General features: G+C 44.8%; 1 protein-coding gene across 1 annotated transcript in view; it reads right to left on the bottom strand.

Moving 5' to 3' along the window:
* RFC1 (replication factor C subunit 1) overlaps nt 1-27,204 on the bottom strand; it is a 1,503,724-nt gene that overhangs the window by 1,298,737 nt on the left and 177,783 nt on the right. Inside the window, exon 4 of the mRNA XM_069631787.1 lies at nt 17,556-17,705. Coding sequence (XP_069487888.1) covers nt 17,556-17,705 — 150 coding nt within the window. The remainder of the gene's footprint in view (nt 1-17,555; nt 17,706-27,204) is intronic.

Below are 27,204 nucleotides of genomic sequence, written 5' to 3'. Positions count from 1 at the left end.
ACTATCCATCACACACCACCACTTTCCACCCTGGCCCTCAACCATGAATCTTCCCAGCTAACAAATAGGCAAGCACGACGACGTATTTTTCCTTAGGTCGCTGGCACAAACTTGCTTTCCTGCTCTTCTTCCTGCCGACAACGACCCTCGCATTGCACCAAAACCAATGCTCTAGACTACTTAATCTTCCTACTAGATGGATTTTATATCTTCTGCACTCACCCTTGTAAACTGCCCAGAACCCTTCAGGGCAGGCATGGCCCACCAGCCCCCTGAACTATTCCATTTACTTCTCCCCCAATGACTTGCCACTTAACTCTTTAAAAACACCAACAAAATCGGAGACTGAGTGCACCGTCAATCACTTCTGCTTATTCCCTAATCTCTTCTCGCCTTCCTAAAACTCCCACTTCTCTTGCACTTCCCTTGCAAAGCTCTCACCCATCCTCTGGCTAAACAAAGCCATTCTGCACTTCTACTGATCCTGCTGCACCCCAAATCAAAGCTCTTGCTCTTGTCACCTATTTCCCCTTCCTCTTCAGCACCCATGAACTGGCACATTCCTGGATTGCTACATGGTGGCCTTGGCCATACCCACCTTGAAAAACCTACTGTACACCTCTACCTTAACACTGTAAAATCTTTAAGATTTGTCTAAATGCATCATGGAATACTTTGAGGATAAACGTGCTATGCAACCCTCTCTAATCTGGGTATTGCACCAAACAAGCCACAGAAAATTATCTCACCCAGGTTTCCACCTTCCTTGCCACTGCTCACAATTGCAATCATTCCTCTATCCTCATTCAATTTTCTCAGATTCTTTTGACACCATCGTCTGAGGGGTCAGAAATCGCAGGCGGACAGCTCTGTGAAGATTTCAAGACTCACTATCCCTACCTAAAATAAACTAAAGGAAACACTCTTAAAAGGTTTGTCCGTCACACCTATACAAACAACTCAACAAGGTAATAGACAAATGGTTCTATGTTACTTTACCGACAGTCGATTTTTTGCTGACAGAAATCCATCGAAAAAATGCATTGGAATGATTTGTTTTAAACATTTGTTGTGTCAATCCTCCCCCACCCCCCCATTTCCCTATATTTTTACCCCAACCCTCTCCCTGGCCGATTTTATACCCTTTCTTGCCCTCCCCCCCCCATAAACATTTCAATTCATTTTTTTTTATGGATATTTGTCTGCAAAAAATCCATCAAAAACCGGCGGTTGGCAAAAGGACAGTACAATAAATATAAGAGTTCTATAAACATATGTATGGTGCTGTTCCAAATGCAGTCTCTACATTTCTCAAATTTATGCCTGTGCATGAATGTATGCATGTTTACTGGGAGAAATTACGAATGAAATGGGTGACTGAGTTGGGAAGAGATTTATCTGAGGAAGAATGGGATAATGCTTGGAGAGTAACGGTGAGAGATAAAATGGATCTGAATTTGAGATATATCCATCAGCGTATTTTAGGGCAAATTTATTGGACCCCAGTGAAAATGAAAGAGCAGGGTTTGATGGAATCAGATTTATGTTGGGGGTGCACTCGTTCAATAGGAACTTATTTGCATATGTTATGGGAGTGTGAAAGAGTACTTCCCTTCAGGAGGGATGTTCTAGATCGGGTAGATCTAGTGTTGGGTACATCATTCCCTTGAACTTTTATGTCTGCGGTTTTCCTCTCAAATGAAGGTCGAAATCTGTGGTGCATCCGAGTGGATTGATATGTTTAATTGCTGTCATCAATGCCCTATTATTAGAGTGTGGAAGTCACAGAAAAAGCCACATGCTGATAGTTGGTTGGTAGACATGTGCACATTATCGAGATATGAAAGGTCTCGAGCATCTCGACTTCATCGAGAGACTGAATACTGCGAAAGTTGGGGTTCCCTCAATTATTTTATTTGGGTAAAGTGTAGAGTAAATCCGTTTGACAGAATACAGTGATAGGGTGGGGGTTGATGTGTTTTTGTATGTGTGTAGATCTTGTTAGGAAGATCAGAGTTAATTTGGAGTATGGGGTGGGAATTTTAGATGTGGGTTTGATGCCAAGTGGATTGTGTTTTATGTTTTTAGAGGAAATGTTATGTAAACTGTTACTTTTATGGTTCTCACCAACGTGTTCCAATGTTATGTATGGTTAAAAATTAAATAAAGATGATAAAAAATAAAATAAAAAAAACATTTCTGTTCATAACATGATAACGGTCTCTCCTTGCAGTATGGATGAATTCCCCCTCCCCAGATTCCAGCAGGATTCTATTCAACAGTTCCAAAAGGTTAAGGAAATCGTGTCTTTGTTCAACAAGATTGTTCCTCCTTCCACTTGTGACAAGGCGCTCAGAACAACTCATTCTAAACCAACATTCCTTCCATACTTCATTAACATCAAGAAAAATGTCTGTCAGGATAATTCTGCAACAGTTCATAAACACTTGATTTAGCAATGTTAGATGATTCTGCAACATTTTACACAATACTTGCTTCAGTGGTACTAATTTGTCAGGATGATTCGTTAACAGCTCACAACAACGTAGAGGGTCTACCACTGCTTCTTATAGACCTCTAAGCACACCACAGTATTTCAACCATTTCCACCTGGTCCAATCACCTGCCAGGCCTACTACTGGATTAGCTTCAAACAGATTAATAATGTCTTTTGCTCTACAACTTCAAGTTTAAGTATTCTAGGGAAACAATTAACACACTGGTGTGGTTTGTCACACGCAATGCAGGCTACGCTCCACTCCTCCTGAATACCTTCTATCAGAAGGGCAGCCCACCTGCCACTCTTGTATCCCCACTTCCGCATTCACCAACTGCTGACAATTCTCTCTCACATACATCTTTGGCAATGTGGGTTTAAGCCAGTTCCTCTTATGACCTCATTTACAAATGGGCAACATGTGTAATAACCACTTAAGTTCTTAATTGCCCTCTCTTGGCTTTGGCAATATTGTTTTTTTATCTCTTGCCTTGGTACGATTCTCTTTTGGCTTGAGCAATAGTTGTTTGTCTTGTTTTCTTAAATTATTGCCCTCTCGTGGTACCAGTCTTTGATTTATCCCACATAGAGACAGTCACACTCTTCTGGTACGATTGTTAGATTTATATTCTGCCACTTGCTCCGCTTTAAGTCAGCTTGGTTTACATGAGGATAATCAATCTGCTTTAGGTCAGTTCGGTATTCAAAAAAAGGTTCCTTTCCCCACTTTACTTTAGTTGTATTGGCTTTGCGTTTAAGGCACCTTGACTTAGTCAGTGGGCGGATACGGAGCACACCGGTATCACAATCTACTTGTGAACTCACTGGGTCTGGCTTTTGCTCTCCTCACTGCCTCAAGGTCCTCGGCAACCTCTTCTTCTCGGTGGCCCACGTCTGTCAATTAAAGGAGCGCTCCTTGCTCCTAAAGCTCTCTGGTGCTCGCCTGCTACCGGAGCCCCTCTGACAACTGGAAAAGTTTTCAAATTGTGCGCTTCCTGCTGTGCAACCTCTGCAACTGCTGTCTTCACAGGCAAAGTCGTAACAGCAAACGCTTTCCGCTGCGCAACCTCTGCAGTCAAGGTCTCAGACAGGAGAGACCCTCTGAGGACCGGCATCCGTTCAGTACACAACGGTGGTAGCAGCGTCTCTGCTGTCCTCTAGCTTCTGCTGCCACGTGGAGGTGTCACAACTACTCCACCTTCTAAAACTGCTCCTATCTATAGCCTGCTTCTGAGGGGGCATCTCAGTCTCCCTCAGGTGTGGGTCATTACCACTAATAAGTTGCAACTTACAGTCTCATGCCTCTGCAGCCCTTTTCCTCGTCCCAGTACTTTTGGCATTGTGGGACTTGTAATCCACAAAGTCAAAATCAGTTTTTCTAACGGCTCCAATTTTACAACAGGCCATCAGAAGGGTAGGGTCTTGGGGGAATTTACAAGTAAGATTTTCCCATTTTTCCCCAACTTGCTTCCTTCTCCCTCCAATGTGATCCTCCCGCAGAGCACCCCCAGGGTCACGATCAGGAAGGGTCTACCTTTCCCGGAACACTTGAGAAAGGTCCCATATCAGGGTTTCTGGGGGGGGGGGGGGGGGGGAAATCATACCAGATTCATCACATACCCTTACCCTAATGTCACTGGGTTTTGTCAGCATCTATTGGGAATCGAGAAAGAAAATCAACATTACCTTGTTCCTTTGCTTTTCGATGCTCAACAGAAAAACAATAGGGCTGTAAATCTAAAAGCCAGCGCATGAAACTAGTATTGGTATCCTTCCTTAGAATCATTTAAGGGGAGCATGGTCCGTGACCAATCTACATTTTCGACCCATCAGATAGTATTTCAAATAGGTTATATCCTTTTTGATGGCTAGGGCTTCCAATGCCAGAGTAGCATCATTTTTCTCTCTGGCAAATAGTTTTCTACTGATGTAAAGGATAGGAAAGTTCTATGTTGTCATGTTTTTGGGATAGCACTGCTTAAAGACCAATGTGTGGTGCGTCAGTTTGCAAGGTAAACGTCAATTAATGTCTGCCACCTTCAAAATAGGTACACTACAATATATATATATATATATATATATATATATATATATATATATATATATATATATATATATATATAATACATTACTCACCGTAATCGTATTTCTGATGCTTGTATCTGCTTAGATTCACATGCTGTGCATAGGCCGACATCTAGTGGAAGCTGCGGAGTATTGTGTTTTTCGAAACTCGAAAATGGGCGTCGACACAGGGCGTGCCAGTAATACTATCCCTAGTGCGACGTCCACTGTACCCAAGGTCCCTCACGCGTCTAGGATCCTCAGATTGTTTTTTTTTTCCCGCCATACTGGTCGGAAGCATTTTGCGGAGTCCCCTGGCCTTAGCCATACTTTTGCTAAAATATTAATTTATTTACATCCTTCCCCATCCCAACGTCGAACTTCAATACTCGACGCCGGCTGGAGAAGAAATCGACCGTCGGCTGCTGCACGACGGATTTGGGCCTCGGAAGGCACTCAGCCCGGGCCTTGGAAGGCCTCTGGCCTCGGCCCTGCAAGTAGGGAGAGTGGGGGGGTTGTACATACTCTACACTCTTGGTATATAGATAGACCTTATACATTTCCTACACTTAACAGCCCGCTGCCTCAAGGTGCGTATCGAGGGTACCCCTTTTCAATTCTGCCCCAAGTGCAATCGCACTGACCAAAACAGGGGTTGTCTTCTGTATGCCACTTAGGTTTTTATGGCTCTGTGTTTTTAAGCTCATCAGTAAAAGTGGGAGAAATGGAGGAAAAATGTGGGCTAAACCTACGTTAGTATCCCACTAAATCCAAGGCGACTCGCAATTCCTTTTTAGTCTTTGGTGCTGGTGTTTCCATAACAGCTTTAACCTTTTCTGTCTGAGGCTGCACTAGTTCATTCTGTACGAGAAAAAGCAAATGCTTTACTGCAGATCTAGCCGGTGATATTTCTTCGGGTTCGCAGTTAGCCAAGCTTTCTGTATTGTCTGGGTGACATGGTATAAAATGTGACATGTTCAAACAAGGCTATGAATGATGTAGGCCCCACAGAATGATGAATATGGCCTCAAAACCTGATCCATTCACCTCTGAAAGGTAGCGGGGGCCCCATGCAACCCAAAAGTTAACACTTTGAATTGGCACAGCCCGAGAAGTGTAGAAAATGCTGTCTTTGGTTTATGCATGGGATTGACTGGTACCTGCCAATAACCTTTAGTTAGGTCAATGATCGAAAGATATACGGCTCCCCCTAATCTGTCAATCAAGTCACCTATCCTGGGCATTGGTTAGCTGTCAAACTGATACCTCATTGACCTTCCTAAAATCAATTCAGAATCTCCAAGAATGATCTTGTTTTGCAACTTATACGATAGGAGAGGAGCATGGACTTTGTGATGGTTCAGTAATGTCTGCTTTTGTCATAGCCTCTATTTCATCTTGGATAATTTGCCTTCTGATCTCAGGGATTCTATAAGGTTTTTGATGAACTCCTTGTCCTTGGGGAGTACGGATATAATTGTATAGTCCTTTTACCCTTCCTGGTTCACTTCTAAATCCCTCAGGGAATTGCTATAAGAGGTCTAATAGATGTTGTTTATGATTCTGGGGTAAATTGGTGGAAATTAACTGGTTAGCATCTCTCTTAAGAGAAGAAGAGAAGAAGCTTGTTAATATAATAGATGTATTTTCAAGGGGTCTTCCTTCCATTCTTTAAGTAAGTTGCTATGGTATACATGAGTTTTGATCTTTCTACCAGGTTGAGAAATATTATAGTTATATGGTATCATTTGCTCTAAAATCGCATAGGACCCATGCCATCTAGAAAGCATTTTGTTTTTACATGATGGGAGTAGAACCAACACTTTCTGACCCACAGAGATGGATCTCATAAAGGCCCTTTTGTTGCAACATTCCTTCTGCTGCTCCTGAGCTCAGGCCATATTGACTTGTAGTATATTTCAAACTGCCATCATATGTTCTTTTAGTCTTTGTGCCGTTTGGAATAACGGGATAGTAGCCCTCTGCCTTTCTTCCCAGATTTCACATAACATATCTAACACATCTCTGGGTTCTCTCCCATATAATAATTAAAAGGGGGAAAAAACTTCCTGTTGATGACAGAGGAGTTTTCCGGATAGCAAATGGGGATGAAGGTATCATAATGTCCCAGTTTCTTCGGTCTGCTTCTCCTAATTTCTTTAGAATATGTTTCAAGGTTTGGTTAAATCTCTCCATTAACCTATCTGTCTGGGGATGGTAAATGGAAGAACAGAAGGTCTTAATCTGAAGAATATCTTTCACCTCGGCCATGAGTTTATTCATACAAGTGGACCGGTATTCAGTCGGAATTTCTTTCGGAAACCCAGTTCTGGAAAAGAATGGGGGAGGGGGGGGTCAGTGCTTCAAAATCTGCTGTGATGTGTTCTTAGTGGGAAAGCATCAGGGTAACAATTTGCGTAATCCAAAATGACGAATATAGATTTGTTACCTAATTTTGAGGTTTCTAATGGTCCAGCTATATCCATCCCTATTCTAGAAAAGGGAACCTCTATGATGGGTAAAGGCTGTAAGGGAACGGGAGGAGGTATTTCGGTACTAGCTTTCTGACGCAAGGCACAGGTGTTGACAAAGTCCTTTATGTCTGCATACATTCCTGGCCAATAGAATCCATTTACAATTTGGGCTTGAGTTTTTTGCAGTACCCAAATGCCCCTGTTAGATGTGAATGAGCCCTTTTTAACATGAAATTTTTATGGCTTTTTGGAATCATAATTTGGGTTCCAAGTGTACCTGATGGATCTACACCCCCCCCTATATAATATCCCAGATTTCAGGAAGAAAACAAATGGTCCGTTATGTTCCCTTCCTTCTTCCCCACTCATTACCCAAGTCTGGAATAATCTCTTCCGCTCTCTCGATGTTGAGTTTCACCTCAGGCTCGAGATCTGCCACCCCAAAACCCAGAGTTCCTCTTCCAGTTTGATCACTAATCTTGGCTACTTTTGGTTTTGGAAACATGGCCTTCTCCAATATGCCTTGTGCAATCATTACCCAGGCTTTAAATTGGTATGCTCTCTTCCCATTGTTTTGCATCAGTATTTTGACATCTCCTCTGTAATCAGAGTCAATCCCTCCTGCCAACAGGTCTAATCCATAGCGCCAGGCTAGGCCGGACTTCGAGGCAAGGCGGATATACGTACCCTTGGAAGGAATAAGGATCAAGTCGGTGGGGATCAAAGCACCGTCTCCCAGTTGAATTAATTCCCCTCTACTATGTATGTCTATGCTTATGGACTGCTCAGTAGTTATAGTAGGAGTGGTGGCTCTTTTGCGAAGTTTCTCAACTTTGTGTTCCCCATTTGTGTCAACTGATTCTGATGCCCTTCCCGACACCAAATGTGAGGGGTCAGCAATGTGAGGCGGACAACTTTTTGAAGAGGTTTCAAAAGATGCCATTTTATTCATTCAAATGCAAAAAGGTTTCTGTCCCTCACACTTATACATAAAGCAACTAAAGGCGAATGTATGGCAATTATGTTCATAACCTGATAACTGTCTCTCCTTACAATCTGGGTAAATTTCCCTTCCCCGGATTCCAGCAGGATTCTATTGAACAGTTCCAAAAAGATAAGGAAATCCTGTCTTGTAGCAAAGTTCCAATTTGACAACAAAATGTCCAACTTGTATTCCACCAACAGTTCAAAGTTGTTCAACAAGGTTGTTCCTCCTTCTACTTGTGACAATGAGCTCAAAACAACTTCTAACCCAAGAATACTTCCATAGATCATTAGCATCAACAAAAATGTCTTGGTCGGAATTGTTCTGCAACAGTTCATAAACACTTGATTTAGCAATGTTAGATGATTCTGTAACAATTCACACAACACTTGCTTCAGTGGCATTAATTCATCAGGAAGATTCTTTAACAGCTCGCAAGAAAATCTTAGCGGTTCTACCACTGCTGCTTCAAGACCTTTAACCACACCACAGTATTTCAACCATTTACACCGGGTCCACTCACCTGCCAGGCCTACTGCTACAAGGTTATCTGCCCCTGTGTACTCTACTGCCAGGACCAAATAAAACTAAACTACAAGTACTTCTGTGGTAAAGGCTAGCTTCAAACAGATTAGCAATGTAATTCACTTTAGTTATATTCGCTTTGTGCTTAAGGCGTCCTGTGTCACAATCTACTCGTGAACTTGCTGGATCTGGCGTGTGCGTCCGCACGCCTCACTGCCTCCAGGACCTCTGCTTCCCTGCGCAACTCCGCAACCTCTTCTTCTCGGCGTCCCGCGGCCCACGCCTGTCAATAAAGGAGCTTTCCTTGCCCCCATGGCTCTCCGGTGCTCGCCTGACACCGGAACCTGTCTGACAACTGGAAAGGCTTCCAAATTGCGTGTGGTTCTGCTGCGGGACCTCTGCAGCTGCAGTCCTCAGGAAGCAGGCCGTTACTCCCAACGCTTCCGGCTGCGCAAATTCTGCAATCAAGGTCTCGAACAGCAGAGACCTTCTCAGGAATGGCATCCGTTCGGTACACGACGGTGGTCCCAGCGCCTCTACTCTCCTCCGTCTCCTTCTGCTGCCATGTGACGGTGCCACAACTACTCAACCTTCTGCTAGTGCTCTCCTCTATGGCCTGCACCTGAGGGGGGGGGCCTTTTATGCCTCCCAGTCTCCCTCAGGCGAGGGTCATTACCACTAATAGGCTGTAACTTGCAGTCTCATGCCTCTGCAGTCCTCATCACAAAACTTTGGGCATTGTGGGACTTTTAGTCCACAATGTTAATATCAGTTTAACCGCTTCAATTTTACAATATGCCATCAGAAGAGTAGGGTCTCGGTGCAAGTTACAAAAAGGATTTTCCCATTCTTCCCGACCTGCTCTCCCCCACCCCCATGTCATCTTCCTTCAGAACACCACCCCAAGATCCGGAAGCGTCTGCATTCCCATGGCCACATGAGAGGTCTCCCAGGTCGGGTTTTCTGGGTGAAACACATGCGATTCATCACAATCGTCTATCCCTCTTCCTAACTCTCGCTTCCCTATGTTTAAATGACCATCATACTGAAATGGGTGGATTTTCTTTCTTTAAACACTACATCACCTGAAACTCCAATAGACCCTCACCCCCATCCTCCATTTGGCATCACTCCTGGGCCCACACTTCTTCATGTCCGCCTAGAGTATATAAATTTATTGCTGAGAGCACCCAGATTACCAACTTCTTCCACTGTATTTTTCCACTGATATTTTGAAGCACTAGCTGCCTTTATGCCACCTCAACCCATCATTGGATGGCACCACTTTGTTGCCTGATGGTAAACTCCTACAAGAATGAAGTCCTCTTTCTCACGATCGCCAAGAGCAGTGACACTCTACCATCACTGATCCCCCTTTCCTCCCAATTTCCTTACTTTAGCACTCAAACCTCTCAACTTTGGAGTCCTCTTTGAACTTCCACTTCATCAAGACTACTTGAGCCGGGATCAGCCTAAATATCAGAAAGATTCACCTGTATCTCCCTTACAATGGTCAAAACGTATCTACATCCTGGGTTTTAGCAAACTTTCCTACTGCTGCAGCCTGCTACTGATGTTCTCCCTCTGTTCTTCACCCCCTAATTTAAATACAAATCCTTGCAACAAGTACCATGTACAGCATATCTAGGTCCTCTCCCACCTTGATGTCCTGCCACCTCACTAGATGGCCCTCAGTCAATGCCCCCCCCATCTACAATGTTCTTCTACTTTTAATGGTCTAGCCCCCACTGCCTAGGAGACTGCACCTCCCTCTACTCTCCCACTCAAGCTCTCCACACTTCAAATCGCAACATCTGTGACCCCCCGGGCACCACTCCACTTCGCTCTACTGGGCCCTCAAAACTAGAACGCTCATCTACATGGCATAAAGGACGAAACATACTTTACCTCCTGCCCATCCAAACCTTTCCCACACTACCCTGATACCAACCAATTCTATATATCAAATGTATTTATGTAAATACTAGCCCATGGCCTAAATGTACGCTACATTTAGGGTTGACTCCATGTCACTAAATATACCCTTTTATTTACCAATGCATTAGCCCTACACTACCTTCCTCACCTGTACCAATAAAATAATTGAAAGGCTGTAAAAGAAAACTGAAAAAGCTCTACCTTCAGTTTATATGTTTGCTCTACGTGTAGCTTTTCTGATACAAGTGTCTGACCAACTATCCGAATAAATACCAAAAACAAAAGAATCAAGTTATTGATCTTAATGTGAGAAGATGCAAACTGAATTTTACAGAAGCAGCATACAGATTTACCACATGATCATCCTTGCACTGGTTGCACAAACACTACAAACATGCAGTTCAATTAAGACCCTGACAACAGGGTATGTTACCAGTTCAAATAAAGTACACAAAAAGAACTAGAGAAGGCCTTCATGCAATGTTAACAATCTCCATCATGCGAACCTTTGACCACCATCACTTATCTATAGATCTGTCTGTAAAAATGCCACTTGATTATACAGTTAGATATGCAGATCTATATATGTCAGTCAAATTGAGGTTAACAACTGCTCAAAGGGAATCTCACTCCACCTGATCCGTCTTACAACACTAAGACGGTTTTGGTCCAACCACCAACACAACTAACAATTGTGCAATCTGTGATAAGGTGAGATGCAGGTTTTTGTGAATTGCCAGAAATGTTTTGCAAACGCTCTATGTACTGTAGAAAGTTGGAGAGAGAGAGCAGCACACACACACAGACAGACAGACCTAGTCATCGAGGTGTGCAGCCGTTGGCTCAAAAAGTACCCTTGCAGCCACAAAGAAGTTTCATCACAGAGCTCCACCGTGGTCACAGGACATCCCATCACTTGCTTGTCACAAAATGTATTTATGAAAAAATTACAGACTTTGCATACACAGGCAAGCCACCTTGCTCAGCATCAACTGTACAAGGCAGGAGGGGACAACTCCACGAAGACAGCATTCACTAACATCTCAAACATGTTCACTACGACTCACCACTACCATTTTTCCTTATTCTCCTTGAGCTCGGCATCTTTGCTTTGACAGAGCTGATCATGTCTCTCTCATTCAGACTCCACAAGGTTGGCTTTCAGAGCACCATCCTTACTGTAAGTGAGGAGGGGTCCTTTTGACCCCCTGTACATTCTGTATGAAATGAATCTTATGCTCATCCAATCGCGTGAGACGTCCTCACGTTTTGTCCCCTGAAGACAGAGAAGAGTGCTCTAATGAAAACACACTGTTTCACCCCTTATTACCCTCTGCATTAAAGGAGAAATTTGTTATTTAAGTATCTGTAAGACACCAGATCACTATTGAGTGCCCTTCTTTGCTTTTTAATAGGATTACACTAAGATCCTTCCCACGCCTGACGTAATACTAGAAATTCGTGCCAGTGGAAATAATTATCCACAGGTAAGCTGGGGCCTCCCAGTATTGGATTTATTCCTTTGTTTAAATGATACACGCTCGAACACACTCCCCTGACGAGTTTTTCCCTTTCCCCTGCAGCACCTATTCCACCCCGTGCAGCACTTCGTCCTGATGAAGGCCGTACATATGCTGGGACATAATTGGTCCACCTAAACGGCCGAAACACCTTGGTGTAGACGCACCCCGAACAACAGTGCATGGTCACTGTCCACTACCAATTGTCAATTCACGAACCCCTTTTTTTTTTCCTGTTGTTGCTTACTTTGTCTAATTGTGTTGTTTTATACTGAAGTATATGAATCACCATAACAAACTATGTATTTTGATTGAGTTTGCGTTACCTACACGACTGTTGTGTCAAACTATGTGACCCCATGTGTTTGTAAATATATTCTATAAGCCTGTACGGTTGGTTTCATTAAACCGTGTGATGTTATGCTGTTTGGAGAACTGTTCACTCTATGTTGATTTTTTCAACTGCATAGATAAACAAACTATTATTTTCTCCAAACAACAAAGAAAGTGAGTTTCTTTCTTTTTCTCCTTTAATGCAGAGGGTAATAAGGGGTGAAACAGTGTGTTTTCATTAGAGCACTCTTCTCTGTACCTATTCAATTGTAATTTTTGTCTTAAAGTAACCCTCCTGGGTAGAATAGGTCCATAACCAGGAGCCCATTTTTTGAATCCCTGAAGACAGAGGGAAGGAGCTATTGGATGACACATTAAGACTCCATTTTATACTACCCCAATCTTAACTAGGCCGCACAATGTTTCTAAAAGCCATCTCTCCCATTGTCTAGTGCTGCGCACAGCCAGCCCAACCACCCCACCACCATCTCATTCTCCTCCTCCGTCTACACCGCACCAGCCTCAAACCAATCCACTGCAACTGTCTCTTATGTTTCTATACTGTGCCCGCACGTTGAACTTCTGACATCCAAGTATTGTGTACCTATATCAAAGCGCCAGCAGTGACACGTTGCAATCTTATAATGTGCTGCCTGTGTAATGTTTGGTAGAGCGTTCTCGGGCAGCAGAGTTCTCTGCGTGCATCTTTTATCTGACATAAAACTTTGTTCAACTTGCAATCTATCTCCTGGTCTCATTCCCTACTGGGGTGTGTCCATTTATTTCAAAAAAGTGTATCTATGTTGGGGGATGAGCCCATTCATTACTTTACCATCCTACCTGTATGACCTCTCTATCCATTTTAAAGAACGCTCTTCCATCCCACAAGGGCTCACTTTTGTTCCCCCTCATCTTCACACTCCAAACCACATTTGACTTCTCATATCATCTATCTGTTGATCTAACAGGATTCAGTCCTGAGCTGCCTTATGCTATCCATCTACTGCTGTTTGACCTGATGGCCAGCGCCTCTAAAACAAATCTTTCTCCTAGTTTTCAATGACGCTCCCTACCATTTTCCCACTTCCTTCACTAATGGACCTTCTTACTGCAATTCCCCAAGAATTATAATCTGCTGTTCCTTTGGACACTGACCTGAAATATCTGCATTTCATCACCTCCACAACATCTCAATACCATCTTGCACTCTACCAAAACACTGATTGCCACCCCAGTTCTCAGCAGGCTCGACTACTGCCCCAGCTTCCTCATGGGACTCCCCAGCCTACCGATTGGCAACAAGGTACTGGATTTAGCACCAGGTACACGGTACAACATCCAAACGTATATTCCCAGCACCACATGCAGGCAGTGGCTAGCCATGAAGAGGGGTGTACTAGAATCCACCCATAGGCTAGCCATCCCACTCCCCTACCTGGAGGTTAGAGGTGTCACGGTATTAGTTTTATGACGGTACGATAACCTTCTTGCCAAATGACGGTATATCATGGTTATCGCGGTATAGCAGGTGGAGTTAACTCATCTTAACAAATATTTTCTAAAAGGTCATAAATTGACAGATTTATCATCACAAACAAAACCAGGCACCCAGGGCCAGAATTGGGTTTTTCAACATACTTTCCACTGGAATGCCTTGCTTCCACCAAACACAAACACACGTGTGGAGGGGAGAATGGGGGGGGGGGAGCCCTGCTGCAACTGGCAAAGCAAACTGAATAGCTTTTCTTAAGTGGTCATTTAGGCTTTATGCTCCCCCACTGGCTACTGGTGAAGATGAACATGTTGCCATCTTGATAACCTGCATGCCACTGATCAATGGAGGCTGATGGTAGTATACGCTTGTGCGCATATCCACACACACACGCACCCTCTTTACGTTACAGCCTTTAGTTTACTTGCGGGCCAAAAGGTGTTCAGTAATCACGCACATGTTACCGTTTGGTATGGCAGCAGGGAATACCCACAGACTGAATTTTGCAGTGTGACTTATATGTAAATTCAATGATAGAACCAGAGAAATACCCCATTCACATATGTTTAGAGAACATTATCCATTATAAATATATAAACCCCAAATCCGCCAACCCAAAGTAAATCCTTTTCCTTCTTGGCACTGTATCTATTCTTCCTATTGCTAACATAGATTTTGTGTCAGGCACGTGTGGTTTATGGAATGGCATTAAAAACTACTCCAACTGAAACTACTTGGCAGACGTCACATCCAACAGTGCAAGACCAAGACTGCGCAGCACTTGCTTACTGCAGCCTTTCCAAATCAGATTGAAAAGCACACTTTACGGTATAAACAATGTGACGGTTATTATTGTTCAATTAAGTGGTTCACAGTATCTTTAACGTTATACCGTTACATCCCTACTGGAGGTATCCATCACACACCAGTGAGTCCCTGTTAGGGAGAATTCTCTGTTTAGGCTGAATTTCCTAACCTAGTGAGTCCCCCAGCAGCTTTGCTGGATTTTTGGGGTTTATTTTTTTCTCCTGCCAAGAGTGAGACTCTTTTACCCTCACTCTTGGGCATGATCTGAGTGTGTTTCTTTGAATCTAGATGTGTTTAATGGGCTATGGGGTCTTTTACTCCATAGGGCTTCATGTGTTGTTGTGATGTGTGTTACACAGCACCCTCAGTGCAGTGACACAGGGGTGTCATAGTGACCCCCCAGTATAGACTCCATACCCTGGGACTGACTACTGTCTCCCAGTGCATGTAAAGTCACCATTGACTTTACTAGTCAATTTCTGAACAGAACCAGTACAAACCATCATATTGTGGACGTACTGGCTGGGGCAATTCAATTGCCCCGGGGTCTGTTAGTCGAGGGGGCACGTCTCCGTCCCCCCTGATCGAGTTTTGGCTGGTGGCAGTGGATACTACTTTTTATATTCAACCGCGAATATTTTCCTATAGGATTTCCCATTGTTTTAGGCTACTATCTTTATTTCATTATTTACGGTAGCCTCAAACATACCGCCGGTTTATTTAATTAATATTAATTCTCCGGTTGGTATTTTTTGCCAAAACTTGATTCTAAAATGGCGTTTGTGTTCTCTTCTGTGACTCCAACCCAAGTCGAGCCCTTTATTCCACTTTTTGGCGGGCTTCTCCACAGAAGCCCTCCAAAGTGGTGCCACTCTGTCTGGGGTACTTAAGAGGGGTGGGGGGGGGGGATTTAGGCACCCTGGACTGAGCTGCCTAGGCAACTCAAGTCGCACTCCTTCCTGAATGGCCCAAGTGGTGAGCCGGCCGGCTCACCACTTAGCATGTTTGAGTGACAGCTACGCTGAGTGAATGGGGGTTTTCTGCATAAAAGCAGGGCTTTGGGGACTGGAACTTCAGAACTCGCCACAGGACCTAAGAATCCGACGAGGGAGAAGCTGAGCCGACCTGCCACAACGCCACCACCGGTGGAGCCCTGCTGGACCGTCTAACCACTTTTCCCAACGACAGAGGAGATCTCCCACCGGAGAGTCTTCTTCCTTTGACTGGTGGGGATAACCAGTTTCACCATCTTTTCGCCTTCCCGACGTACCTCGTGGCCGCCTTGCCTGTGCCAAGCACCCCGGCAACCGGGATACCACGGTTTACCACGACCGCGAACAAAAGGTACCACCTTTACCCGGAAAACTCTGCGGCTGGTTTCTTCCCTGGCAGTGCAACGACCTTCATCTTTCCTCCAAGTCGAGATCTTCTCTTCCCCTGGACGACGACGCGACTTGCACCCACTGCCAGGAACAACTGCCACCGCTGGAGGATCCTTCCCACTTAAGGTACCGTGTCCTGCCTGGCTTCCCTTGCTACCGACTGTACGGGGTAGATTTAGCCCCGGCTTTCAAACCTGGGTTAGCCTGGGACACCCTGGCTAAACTTTCCTAAGCCTCTCTAAACTCTTTTTGAGCCCTCTGCAAGACTTTCTAAGCCTAGTGTAACTGTGTGATCTTGGGCGCATTTGTGCTCTGCTCTCTCTAAGAGTGGGCCCAGCCTTTGGACTTTGGCTCACCAGTGACTTTTGCTCTTCTGCCTTGCTAACAGTGTTCCTGAATCTTAGAGTGGTGTACCTTTCCATATTCTGTCTTTTTCCCTCCCTTTCTCACAAACTTATTGGAGTGCCATCTAGTTAAGCACTCACCTCTGTATGAAAATAAGTGGTGTTTTACTATGACTTATCTGATAAGGAAAAAGGGGTGTATATATTACAATAGTAACTGTTTAGAATATTTTACAACAAGAGTGCTGGAGTGTTTCAAACAGTGTGTTTTTAAATAAATAATTCTATACTTTGATACCAAAGCTCTGGTCAGTGTTTGCTTGTATTATTGTGTCTGAGTGCATATTGTGTATACTTTGCATACTGCCTAACTCTTCTTGAGAGAGGTCTGACTGCTCAGCCACAGCTACCAGGTAAATCTGGGTGGTACAGACTGCTACCAAGTGGGTTTACTGCTAACACCTGTAGTCCTAAATCTTTTGCAGTGTTCCCTAAGGGAACTGCACAGGTTTCTGCCTAACAGTCCCTCACGCTACTCTTCCAACACTCTGCTCAAACTGTCCTCCATCCATCCTGGGGTGCCCCCATTTATTGCTTTTTGACATTCCTGGATACACACCATTGGTAATTCCAAACACCAGAAATTAATACAGTCCCACAGCCAACTGGCTCCAGGAATTACCTGCACTCCCAGGATGGAGAGCCAGAATGTTAGAGTACCATCAGCCCCAGCCATTGCCATCCCTAAAGAACCATACAGATGTGCAATGTAAATACTGAAGATGAAGTGTAAAATTTGGATTGTGCTGTCCCCATTTACTATTTCCAAATCCTCATCACTTGGTGGTTTAATGTATTTACTACTATCTTAGGACTCTGTAAAGTGTTGTTAAGCACTCACAATGGGATTGATCCAGTCGTCAATATGCCCTTTATGCAGTGCATGTTCATAAAGGACCTTTCTTTTTAAATAAATACAAATTGTCAAAATAAAAAAAATAAAAAACAGTGAGCGGTTTCAAAGTTGCATACCCTTTAAAAAAAACATTTCACAACAGATTGCCAAAAATTACAACTTGATAAAAGAAAACACTGTAAGGACACTATTTAGGAATGTTTGCTCCCCAAAGTTCTTAAGAGCAGTCTGCACTAAAGAATCCAGAGAAGACAAGAATACTGAACTCCTTCCCTTACCTGTTTCAGAAACGTAGGTGACAGGATCTCGCTTTGGGATTTTACTAAGTTCTAACGATGGTGCTTTCTCTGCTGGAGACGTCTCTGCTGGAGACTTCTCTGCTGGCTTTCTGGTTTTTTTTACAGGACGGGGAGCTTCTTCCTCAGAATCTGAATTTCAATTTAAGCATGCAGTGTTATTTCTCAAATCCGATCAGTGGCCAATTTTAAAAAACAAGTGGTTTCACAAGAACTATACAGCAATGAGGAAAGCATACATGCCAATGTATCAAAATAAACAGCACAATAGCAGAAGGTTTACACGACATGCAATGAGAACATCGATTCGCAAGTCTCCATGCTATACAAGTGAAAACCATTCTCTATTTTGTGGACATATATATGCTCATTGGACATTTCCAGCAGCAATTATGCCAATTTGCCTTCCGAAATTCACGGACACTTTCCCTTTATGATGCAGGCTGTCCAGAATAAATGGCTTTTATAATTCCAGGTTATCTAGAAATCTAACACAATATGCATTCTTTGAAAAATGATCAACGATGGCATGGGCTGCATCGGCCAATCTACAGCCTCATCTTTTGTTTAACATTACCCCAGCATTACTGCTTACTTCAACCAGTATAAACAATCCAGATATATCTTTGGGTTCATCTGCAGAAGCCCTTCTGCAAACAACTCTGTCAAAGGCATGCCAACCCAAACCCATATATCTCATACTCCTCTATCGCAGTAGGGCTAGACAAATCACACCTACTGGGACTGCAACAGCAGCCATTTCTATAGACATTTTAACACTACAGCTTTTAAGTGAAAGTAGGCAATGTACATATGCAAATATGGCAACTTGATTTTCATCAATGTCCTCTGCTGATGTCCACACACACACACCAAACATTAACCTTTCAACAATCAATGACATACCCTCGTTAGTATATATAACTGATTTTAACGCACTATATGGATTAACACACTTCAAAGCCCACATTGCTTTTTTCATTCCTCTTCTAAATCCAGTTTTCCTAACAACTGGGACCTGGGTACCCTAAAGCTCGAAGCTAAAGATAGCTTTTCAAAACTTCATTCTCTGCACCTATAAAAAAGTAGTCTAGTAGCTCCATGAATTCAAAGATCAAAATAGCTGGGGAAAAAAAGACTAAAAAAAACAATCGTTAGTAACCCATCTGTTGTGGCTGAGTGGAACGTGGAATGTGGTTGGGCGGAATATGGAAGGGAGCTCGAGAAAAGAATGGAATGGGGACGGGGAAGGGGCAGTGAGCAATACAGTTGGTTAGTCAAGGATATGTAATAAAAGGAGAAGGAGACAGACCGAGGCTCTGAGTTGTTAATAATATGTCTGTCTATATCCGATTGGGGTCACAACACCATCTGAATGAAATACCAACGAACGGGTTGTCGAGAAGCTCTCAGCTTTAATACCACACTTTCTAATTAGGTTTAAATACACAGGTGAAGAATGCATGTGAGCTCTCACCCTTCACACCCATTTCCCTTATGTCCAATCTCATTCCTCCTCCCTCTATACATGATGACGCCTGTGCACCTCCCGCCCCAAAGCCTCTGCCCACTTTCCACCAGGTGCAATGGGTTCATGTTTTTGCTGGTGATCTGCTGCACCATTTTATGCTGCACCATGGTGTTCATGCACTCTTCACCCACGTTAAGATGTCTCCACTGTGAAATCTCAGGGGCTGCTGGACTGAACTGGGTTGCGACTCCATTGTTGCCTGGACAAAAGATTGGGACAGCGAGACTTCAGAAACTGCGGCTTGAACGACTATTTCAACAGCTCTTTGTACAATGGCTGCCTTGCCACATCAATGCTACTGGGATCAATGTGCAAGGTGCACTCCTCAACTTGCTAACCACTCTCAATCAATAGAATTTCTGAAAAAAGAGTAGAGAAACTTCATTGCCAAATCATCAAGAACCCTCCTACCCCAAAAGCACCAGAGGATGGCACATGGAGGCAAAGTCTCTGGTTTGCTTATACCATGTGGTGGGAAAAGAAATCCACACCTGGCTGACCTCGTCTTTATTAAAAAAAAAAAACTGCCACAGCTGAAAAGAGCCTAGCTTCCTTGCAAAACACTCAACTCTCTGCTTAGGCAGTGGTGGCAATTTGTCCTACAAGGCGTACTGCTGACATAGGAACCTGCTTTTTGATGACCAATTAGTAAAGAGCTTGAGCCTGCTGAGATAACTAACAATCCAGTCCCACCTTGGTTGCAGATGTAATAAATCACTGTTGTGCTGTCAACCTCTATTCCAACTGCCATGCTGAATACCAGCAAGAGAACATTTCTAAGAGCATCAGATGGCCTAAGCTCAACAACGTTCAAATGAAGTTTCACTGCCTCAAGCGAACACAGGCCCTGCACCTGGAAATTATGGGCTCCCTAACCAGACAATACATCTGCCACCCATGTCACATGGTCAGGATGGGATTGTTTGACCAGCAAACCAGACTACTTCATCTGGCTGCTCAACACAATACTGTCTAAGCAGTTTTCATTCAACTGGCGGTGCACATGTTCCTGCATTCGTTTCATATGTACGCTGCAAAACAGTATCCGTAGTATGTAAGATGGCATGAGGCTCCAGCTGCAAACGCAGTAATATGCCTTGAATTAACCTAAATCTGGGATTGTTTTGAGAGTATAGGATTCTGTATTGGACAAAGCTCGGAGAAACAGTTTCTAGTGCAATGGTTTGAATGTCGGCTTTTCACAGATTTAAAGAAAAGCCCTGCTGATATAGTACATCCACAGTTTCCTGCACAACCCTTCTTGCTCCTTCCCTGGTCAGCAAAAGTCAATCAATCAGGTATGAGTACGTAGATACTTCAATCCTGGACTAATCAGTCAAAACAGGAGGCAGATTCTCTGCAAAAATCCTTGGTACCAAACTCAAACGTAAAGGGGAAAAGTTATTGGTGTTCTAGGATCTTGAACCTCATGAATTTTGTTGTTTCTTCAGCATTAACAGAAGAAAGGAGTTATCTTTTAGATACAGAACACAAAATCACACTGCTGGATCAGTGCAGTGATGAATTACCAAGTCACAATCTTCGATAGTTTTGCAAAACACTTGATAAATGCACATGGATGCATTGTGAACAATCCTCTCGATCCCTCACTAAACCCTGCCTAAAGTGTCCCAGGTGCCCATGGGAAGGCAGACTATTCCTGATCCCAACCTCAGAGGTGGTGTACTGCGAGGGAATCAACTGGGAGGAGACAGGGTAGTGAGGAGATTCTGTGGGATGAGATGCAGTATTCGACCTCTGCTAGGCAGAGTCTTCCCAACTACCTGAAGAGGTCATGGCTTGTTGCCATGTTAATGTCTGTAAACCTTATAGAATATCTAGGGCTGTGAACCCCAAGGTTATGAAATCAGAGCAAACTATACCAAAAGAAGGATCCTTTTTGTTTTTACAAACTAAATATCTTCCTCAATCCCAAGGGTACTATGTGAAGGAGTATGGAAATGTGGTCTGCTCTAAACCATCTTCCTCTGATATAACTAATGCTCACAGCCCCTCTGTTAAAAACCTCAAGGGAATTAAATCTACCCTCACAAATAATTTAGAAGTTGAAAAACCTAACTTTGTTGGAAGAAACTACAAGTCCCAGAACCCTAAAGGTACTGAGACAAGGAAGAAGGTTAAAGAGGAATGCAGATGTAGTCTGGCAATTGAGTCTGGTAGCCATTGCAGTAGTCCGGCAATTGAGGCCAACAGCTCACACCTGAAGACCATCATTGAACCTGTGAGGCATAAAAGGCCCCACCAGGAAAGGAGTAGTAGAAGGAGCTGGAACGCCGGCTGTAGCAGGAGAAGTAGGCTGGCAAACAACGAGGAAGTGGGAGTACAGAAGGGACGCCAGAACGTGCAGCCAGCAGATTTCACCTGCAAATTCTGAGAGAGTCCGGTCCTCCAAAAACCTGCAGTGCAGAGGCTGTGCAGCGAAGGACATGCAGGAGGCTGAATTTCCCCCCATGTGAGCCACGTTGTCGTGATTGCCGAGCTGTAAACGTGCAGTAGGCTAAGGCCAGAAACAGAAGGCAAGCCGAGGGTCTCGGGAGACAAAGTAACTCCCAAATCAAGTGACCAGATCGGAGACACCCATGCTGGAAAAGGGTGTGGGTCTCCAGCAAGCCAGAAGCAGCAGAAATAGCAGAAGTAGAGGAAGTCGGGGAAGCAGTGCAACTCGCAAGACCAGTGTCACCGATGCCGGTGAGTGAAGCACAGTGTTCAAATACGCTGCGCGAGCCTTGCCGGTAACTGTAGCCAGCTCCTAAGTGTCTTGCGTATTGCTTTGTGCGAGTGAAAGCTGTTCGTTATATCAGAAGTCTTACTAACAATGGAAATGTAGCACTCGCACATACCGTGAAAGGTTTAACACTCCTGTGATAAGTAAAAGCGGAGTGGCTGCAGAGTGGCAGTCTCTGCAGCGTTCTACGAGTTCCTGTTGGATTCCTGTGTTTTGGAGTCTGTTTTCAGTGCCTACTACTGAGAGGGTTGGACTTTTCATTCAAAACCCCTCTTTCCCGCAGAGTGGCCGCAGAGTGGCCGCAGAGTGGCAGTCTCTGCAGTCTATGGCAGCTAGGGCAGGGAGGCTTGCCAGCAGAAAAAGCAGCACTCCCCTAGTGTCACAAGTGTCTGCCGCTGCGGCGTCCAAAAAGACTTTGACTTGCGTTTCGACCTCCGCCACTTACCCGGAGTCAACACTACTACAAACCGAGACCCTGGGTAACCGATTGCGGAGCGCCAAATCAAAGATGATCCTTGCGCTCAATCAGCCTCACTCTGATTCAGAGGCAGACTCTTCCGTGTCAAGGCTGGCCCTCATCATACCCAGACCCTCTGTAGCAATGAACCAGGACCCGGGAGCACGCCAGCTGGATGCCCGGGAGTCTTCACCGTCTGCTTGCCCACCTGTTTGTCTTCCTGCCTGTCCCCAGCCAATGAAGAAGTCCCCCGCGACCGCCAGTCACCCCCCGCCGTGTGAAGCGTGTGTGGAGTTCCCCCTCGGAGGAGAGGAAGCGCCGTGTGTCGCAGGTGAGGAGGGACTGGTGGGTGAAGAGGTGGGGGCGGGCGACAAGCTACCTCCCGCTGACCCTCCGTGTCCATCACGCCCAAGGGCTCGAAGCCCTAGTTTTCAGGTGGGTGATGAGGTCAGTGGATAGGCAGCGCTGGCAGACGATCTGCCAGTTCAGATAAGTTTGGACGCAAACCGCCTTATAGTGGCACCGACCATGCATCCTCCCCCCCTAGATGTTGGGGAAGCTCAATTAGGGGCGCATCCTCTAGAGGTGGAAGCGCTGGAGGCAGCAAACCGAGCGGTTTCAACTGAAGTGGCTCCTCCTGACATGGGGTTGTTCGACCCTTTGATAAGGGCTGCGAGAGCCGATAGTGTAATCAAATCAGCTCAGGTCTCCACACATGTCTTGTATCCAAAAAAGAGAGGAGGACCGGTTCGCAGGAAACTATGTGCACATTCACATCAAAAGTTGGGGTTAAAAGGGGCATTTTGGCTCTCCCCGAACTGGTGTACCACCCCCGCAAATTCCACCTACCAAGCCTACAATCGACCTGGAGAGAGCTACCAACTTCTCATACTCCCAATCATCATCAGCTGTTTTTACGGCCCTCGAAGCAACGGGCCCCCTTCCCAGGCCACTGCCGGTTCGGTCGGTGGTTTCAGCAGCTACACCATCGACAGCCAAGTCTTTATTGCAAAAACAGGCATGTTTAAGATCTCCGGTGTCCACTATCATCGACTTAAGTGGTGTCGAAGATCCCGCTTTCATTTCCTCCTATGTAAACGACACAGAAATCAGTGTCTCAGCACCTACGACTCCAGATCAATTTGATCAGGGGTCTATTGAGGTGCCCTGCTTAGCTACGCAAGGGAAAGTCCTGGTCCCCATTGAGCCTTTTATGCAAGAAAAGGGCCCCGCAGTGGTGGCACAAACGAGTCCTGGGATCCCCAGTCCTTCCATTGGCCCGCTGTTTGGGAGCACCCAAACGGTATCTAGCTCAATGAGCCCCATACGTTCTAATGAGAATGGAGGAAAGCCTACAAAAGACACCTCGCCTAAAAAGACTGATCTAAGACTCATTATGTCAACTGTAACTCTGGCCATGGCTCCTTTTTGCAAACTATATGAGTCAATAAACGACTCAATGAGAGATCATACCTCCATTATAGCGATGATGAATAGCCGTCTAATTTTTCTGGAAGGCTATATCAACACATTGAACAACAAAATGGAAAAGGGCGCCAAAGACGAGGGGTTTGGTCAGTCCTCAACACAATCAACGAAAGGCCTCTTGGTGGATGTTAGTTCCCAGACTTTGGCCCCAAGTTCGCAATTCCAACTTGATGAACTAAGAACTGTCAGCCACGTGCCCCTGTGTGAGGGTCCGATAAAGACCAAGCCACAGTCCACCAAGGCTAAGGGAAATGGAGCAATATGTGAAGAACCGAATGTAATCCAGGGGTCTGTTCCGGACAGGAAAGCAAAGGAGGCTACTCTTGTAACGAAAGGTCACCTCACGACCCAAAAGCAAATGACTATCAAGTTCTTTTCTCCTCAACCGACTATTAACAAAGTACAGTCGGGGAAAGACAAAGGCGAAAGGAACCGTGGGTCTGAGACCCCCCCTTAATTGCGAACCACCTAAAGCAGTGGCTGAACGGGAAATCCGAAGTCTGAAGTTGGGGTCCAATGTACTAGATAGCGTTCCTGTGAATAAGGAATCTGAGCATGCGATAGATGAGGACTTCCTGAACTGTAGTGTTTACACACTATCTGATGATCAGGAATCAACTAACAACTTTCATCATATGGACGAGGAGCCCTCTCCCTTTTGTACTTTGGAAAGTCGCTGTAAGAAGCTTCAAAAAAGGTGTAGCTGGGGGGTGGGTCCGCTGAAGGATAGTAGCCCCAAACGGCACCATACTAACTTCCAAGAAGCGGAAAGGGGAGAGCTCAATTGCGAAAATCCTCGCTTAAGACCGGGGGTTAGAAGAAACGATTCTCCTTTAAGACCAAGTTCCCCTTCTGTAACTAAATGGGTGCACGCCACTCGGGACAAATGGTTTTCGGATAAGCGAATTTCCCCAGCTACAAATACGAAAGATAAGCAAAAGCTGCACCACTCTAAATCTGGTGAAAACAAAGGGCGAGGGTCAATGGCACATGCTTCTAAATCAAAACGAAACTTCAAAATCGAACAGTTGCCAAATAACAAAAAGCACGTGATATTGAATAGAAGCTGCCTGCTACAACTTCTTAAATGCGTACCATCGCTCCGAAAAGTCGAATCAACGACCTTGCCAGGGTTGAACCTTTTCATCAAGGAAAAATAGCATGCGCTTACTTGCACGTGCATACGAACTGGGCCAAAGTGAGGATCTCCGAGGCGGCGGAACATCTATTAAAAATGGGCTTTGACCTGTTTTAATTGGAATAGAGTGCTCTATTTACCTCCCACAGGAAACCATCAGAATCGACTAAGTCAATTACACCTCATATCGCAGCCACGAGGAGTAATAAACTACAATCGCACTCAAGACCTGGTGAGGAGAGAGGATCCAGACAAACTTCTACACACAATGAGCCAGCTTTACAGAATGCCTCTCCCCGGTCTTCTCTTTTGAACCCCAGTGGCAAAGAGGAGAGTCAGTGTCCCATAAGGGCCACAAAGATAGACGGAATTGCCCTTCAGGATCCTTTGGGTATAGGAAGATGTCCTCAGGGACCCAGGTCGAGAATCGTAAGGACCATACATCAATTACCGGGGGGCAAAGAGACCGGCACTCATGAACTTCAACAACAAGTTCCACCAGCGGAACAATGGGCATGGTTGCCCAACGCACCGACGATAAACAAGAACAAATAGCAATTCGTTGAGCGTCTGTCCGCACCACTTGCCTCTACACTACTAACTGGTAAACCAGATCTCTCTTTGGGGTCATGGAATACTCGTGGATTCCAGCATCTAACGAAACAAGGAGACCTAAACTTGGGGTGTTTAGATATCATCTGCTTGCAAGAAACTTGGATGATAGAACGCCCCTCCATAGACGGATACGATTTGACATTCGCTCCAGCTGTTAAAGGACCTTTTGGCCGACCGTCCTCAGGCCTTATAACTGCAATTCGCTGTGGATCCGGCCTACACTTAAAGAACACTCTGAGAGTGACAACTCACTTATTGGCCACGGAAGTTATTTGGATTGATGCCGAGGTGAAAAAGGGAAAGCCCAAAACACAATCTTTAATCATCTTCAATGTCTATTGGAATCCCGCGGTTATGACTGATTCACTCCTCATAGCATTGATTGAGGACTCATCGATGAAGCACGAGTAAGGTGTCCTGAGGCCCTGCTAATCATCTGCGGAGATCTAAATGCCACCTGGTTACCACATGATTCAGCCGGTGACCTTCCTCTTTTTTCAACCTTAAGAAGCAAACGTGGCGTGGCTTGGTTGTCGTTGATGTCATCTCGTGATCTGCTCTGTGCTGAGGATTTATTCCCCAGAGGTGAGAGGCCGCCCACCTGGGAAAGAGGTAACTCCTCAGCGGACCTCGACCACATCTCTATAAGCAGGCTCTTGGCAGCGATGACCACTTCGTTCGAGGTACGTAGGTCCTCGGCTAGCGACCATAACCTGCTTGTATTGAAATGGAAGACTACAAGGCTTGTGAACTCAGTTACGCCAGCACAAGTGGAGTTAAATAACCAGCAAAATCGCCTAAGACTCTCAGAAACCTCGATCTTAAAGATACAGGCTCAATATTTGGCAATTGAAAATGAGCACAACCTACTGAGTGACCCGCAATTACCAGACTATCAACCACTTCTGGTTCCTTTTAGAGCTAAACTTGCTGGCCTCAGACAAAATAACGATTGTGCTAGACATCAATACAGCAAATAACTGGTCCTAAGACGGAGATCAGTAAGGCGAGCCAGAAGAAAATTCTGTGTTTTTCCGTCACCTGAAAATCAGGCAACCTTGAATCAAGAAAATAAATCTTACAAATTCATGGCTCAGGCACCACTGTAGCAATTTTTACCAACAAAATGCCGAAGCCATGTTGATGCTCGTCTGCGGCCACCACCCCCGAGAGTGCTGGGCACTCTTAAGATCTTCTTTGTCGCCTCACGAGATCTTACCTTCAAACCCTATTGGGGAAATAACTTGGATAACATTCTATTCAAATCTGTTCAAAGCGCCTGCATCGTCAAGCCTCTTCGAACTTACTACAAAACTAGCACCATGGATAGATTTGAGCAGTGAATCTGAGATTCTCAAAGTCCTGCATAGACTGAAACCATCGCGAGCACCCGGCCTGGACGGAATAACAAACCTCGACCTAAAGAAATATCCAAGTCAGTGGGCTGTGTTGATAAGTGAAATCTTCAAACGCTGCAAACAGGCAAGGCAAATTCCGTCTTCATGGACAACATCTATCATAGTCCCGATATTCAAAAAGGGCTGGAAAGAAGATCCAAAAAACTACCGCCCTACGCACTTCTGGATACGGTCGGTAAGGTGTTTGGTTCTCTATTACTAAAGAAATTTCAGGATTGGGCCAGGGAGGCCGAATGCG

This window comes from Ambystoma mexicanum, chromosome 6q (assembly GCF_040938575.1).
Source record: "Ambystoma mexicanum isolate Mex_15411 chromosome 6q, UKY_AmexF1_1, whole genome shotgun sequence".
NCBI classification, from domain to species: Eukaryota; Metazoa; Chordata; class Amphibia; order Caudata; family Ambystomatidae; genus Ambystoma; species Ambystoma mexicanum.
The sequence above is the reverse complement of the archived record's forward strand: the minus strand, read 5'-3'. Positions and strand labels throughout refer to the sequence as shown.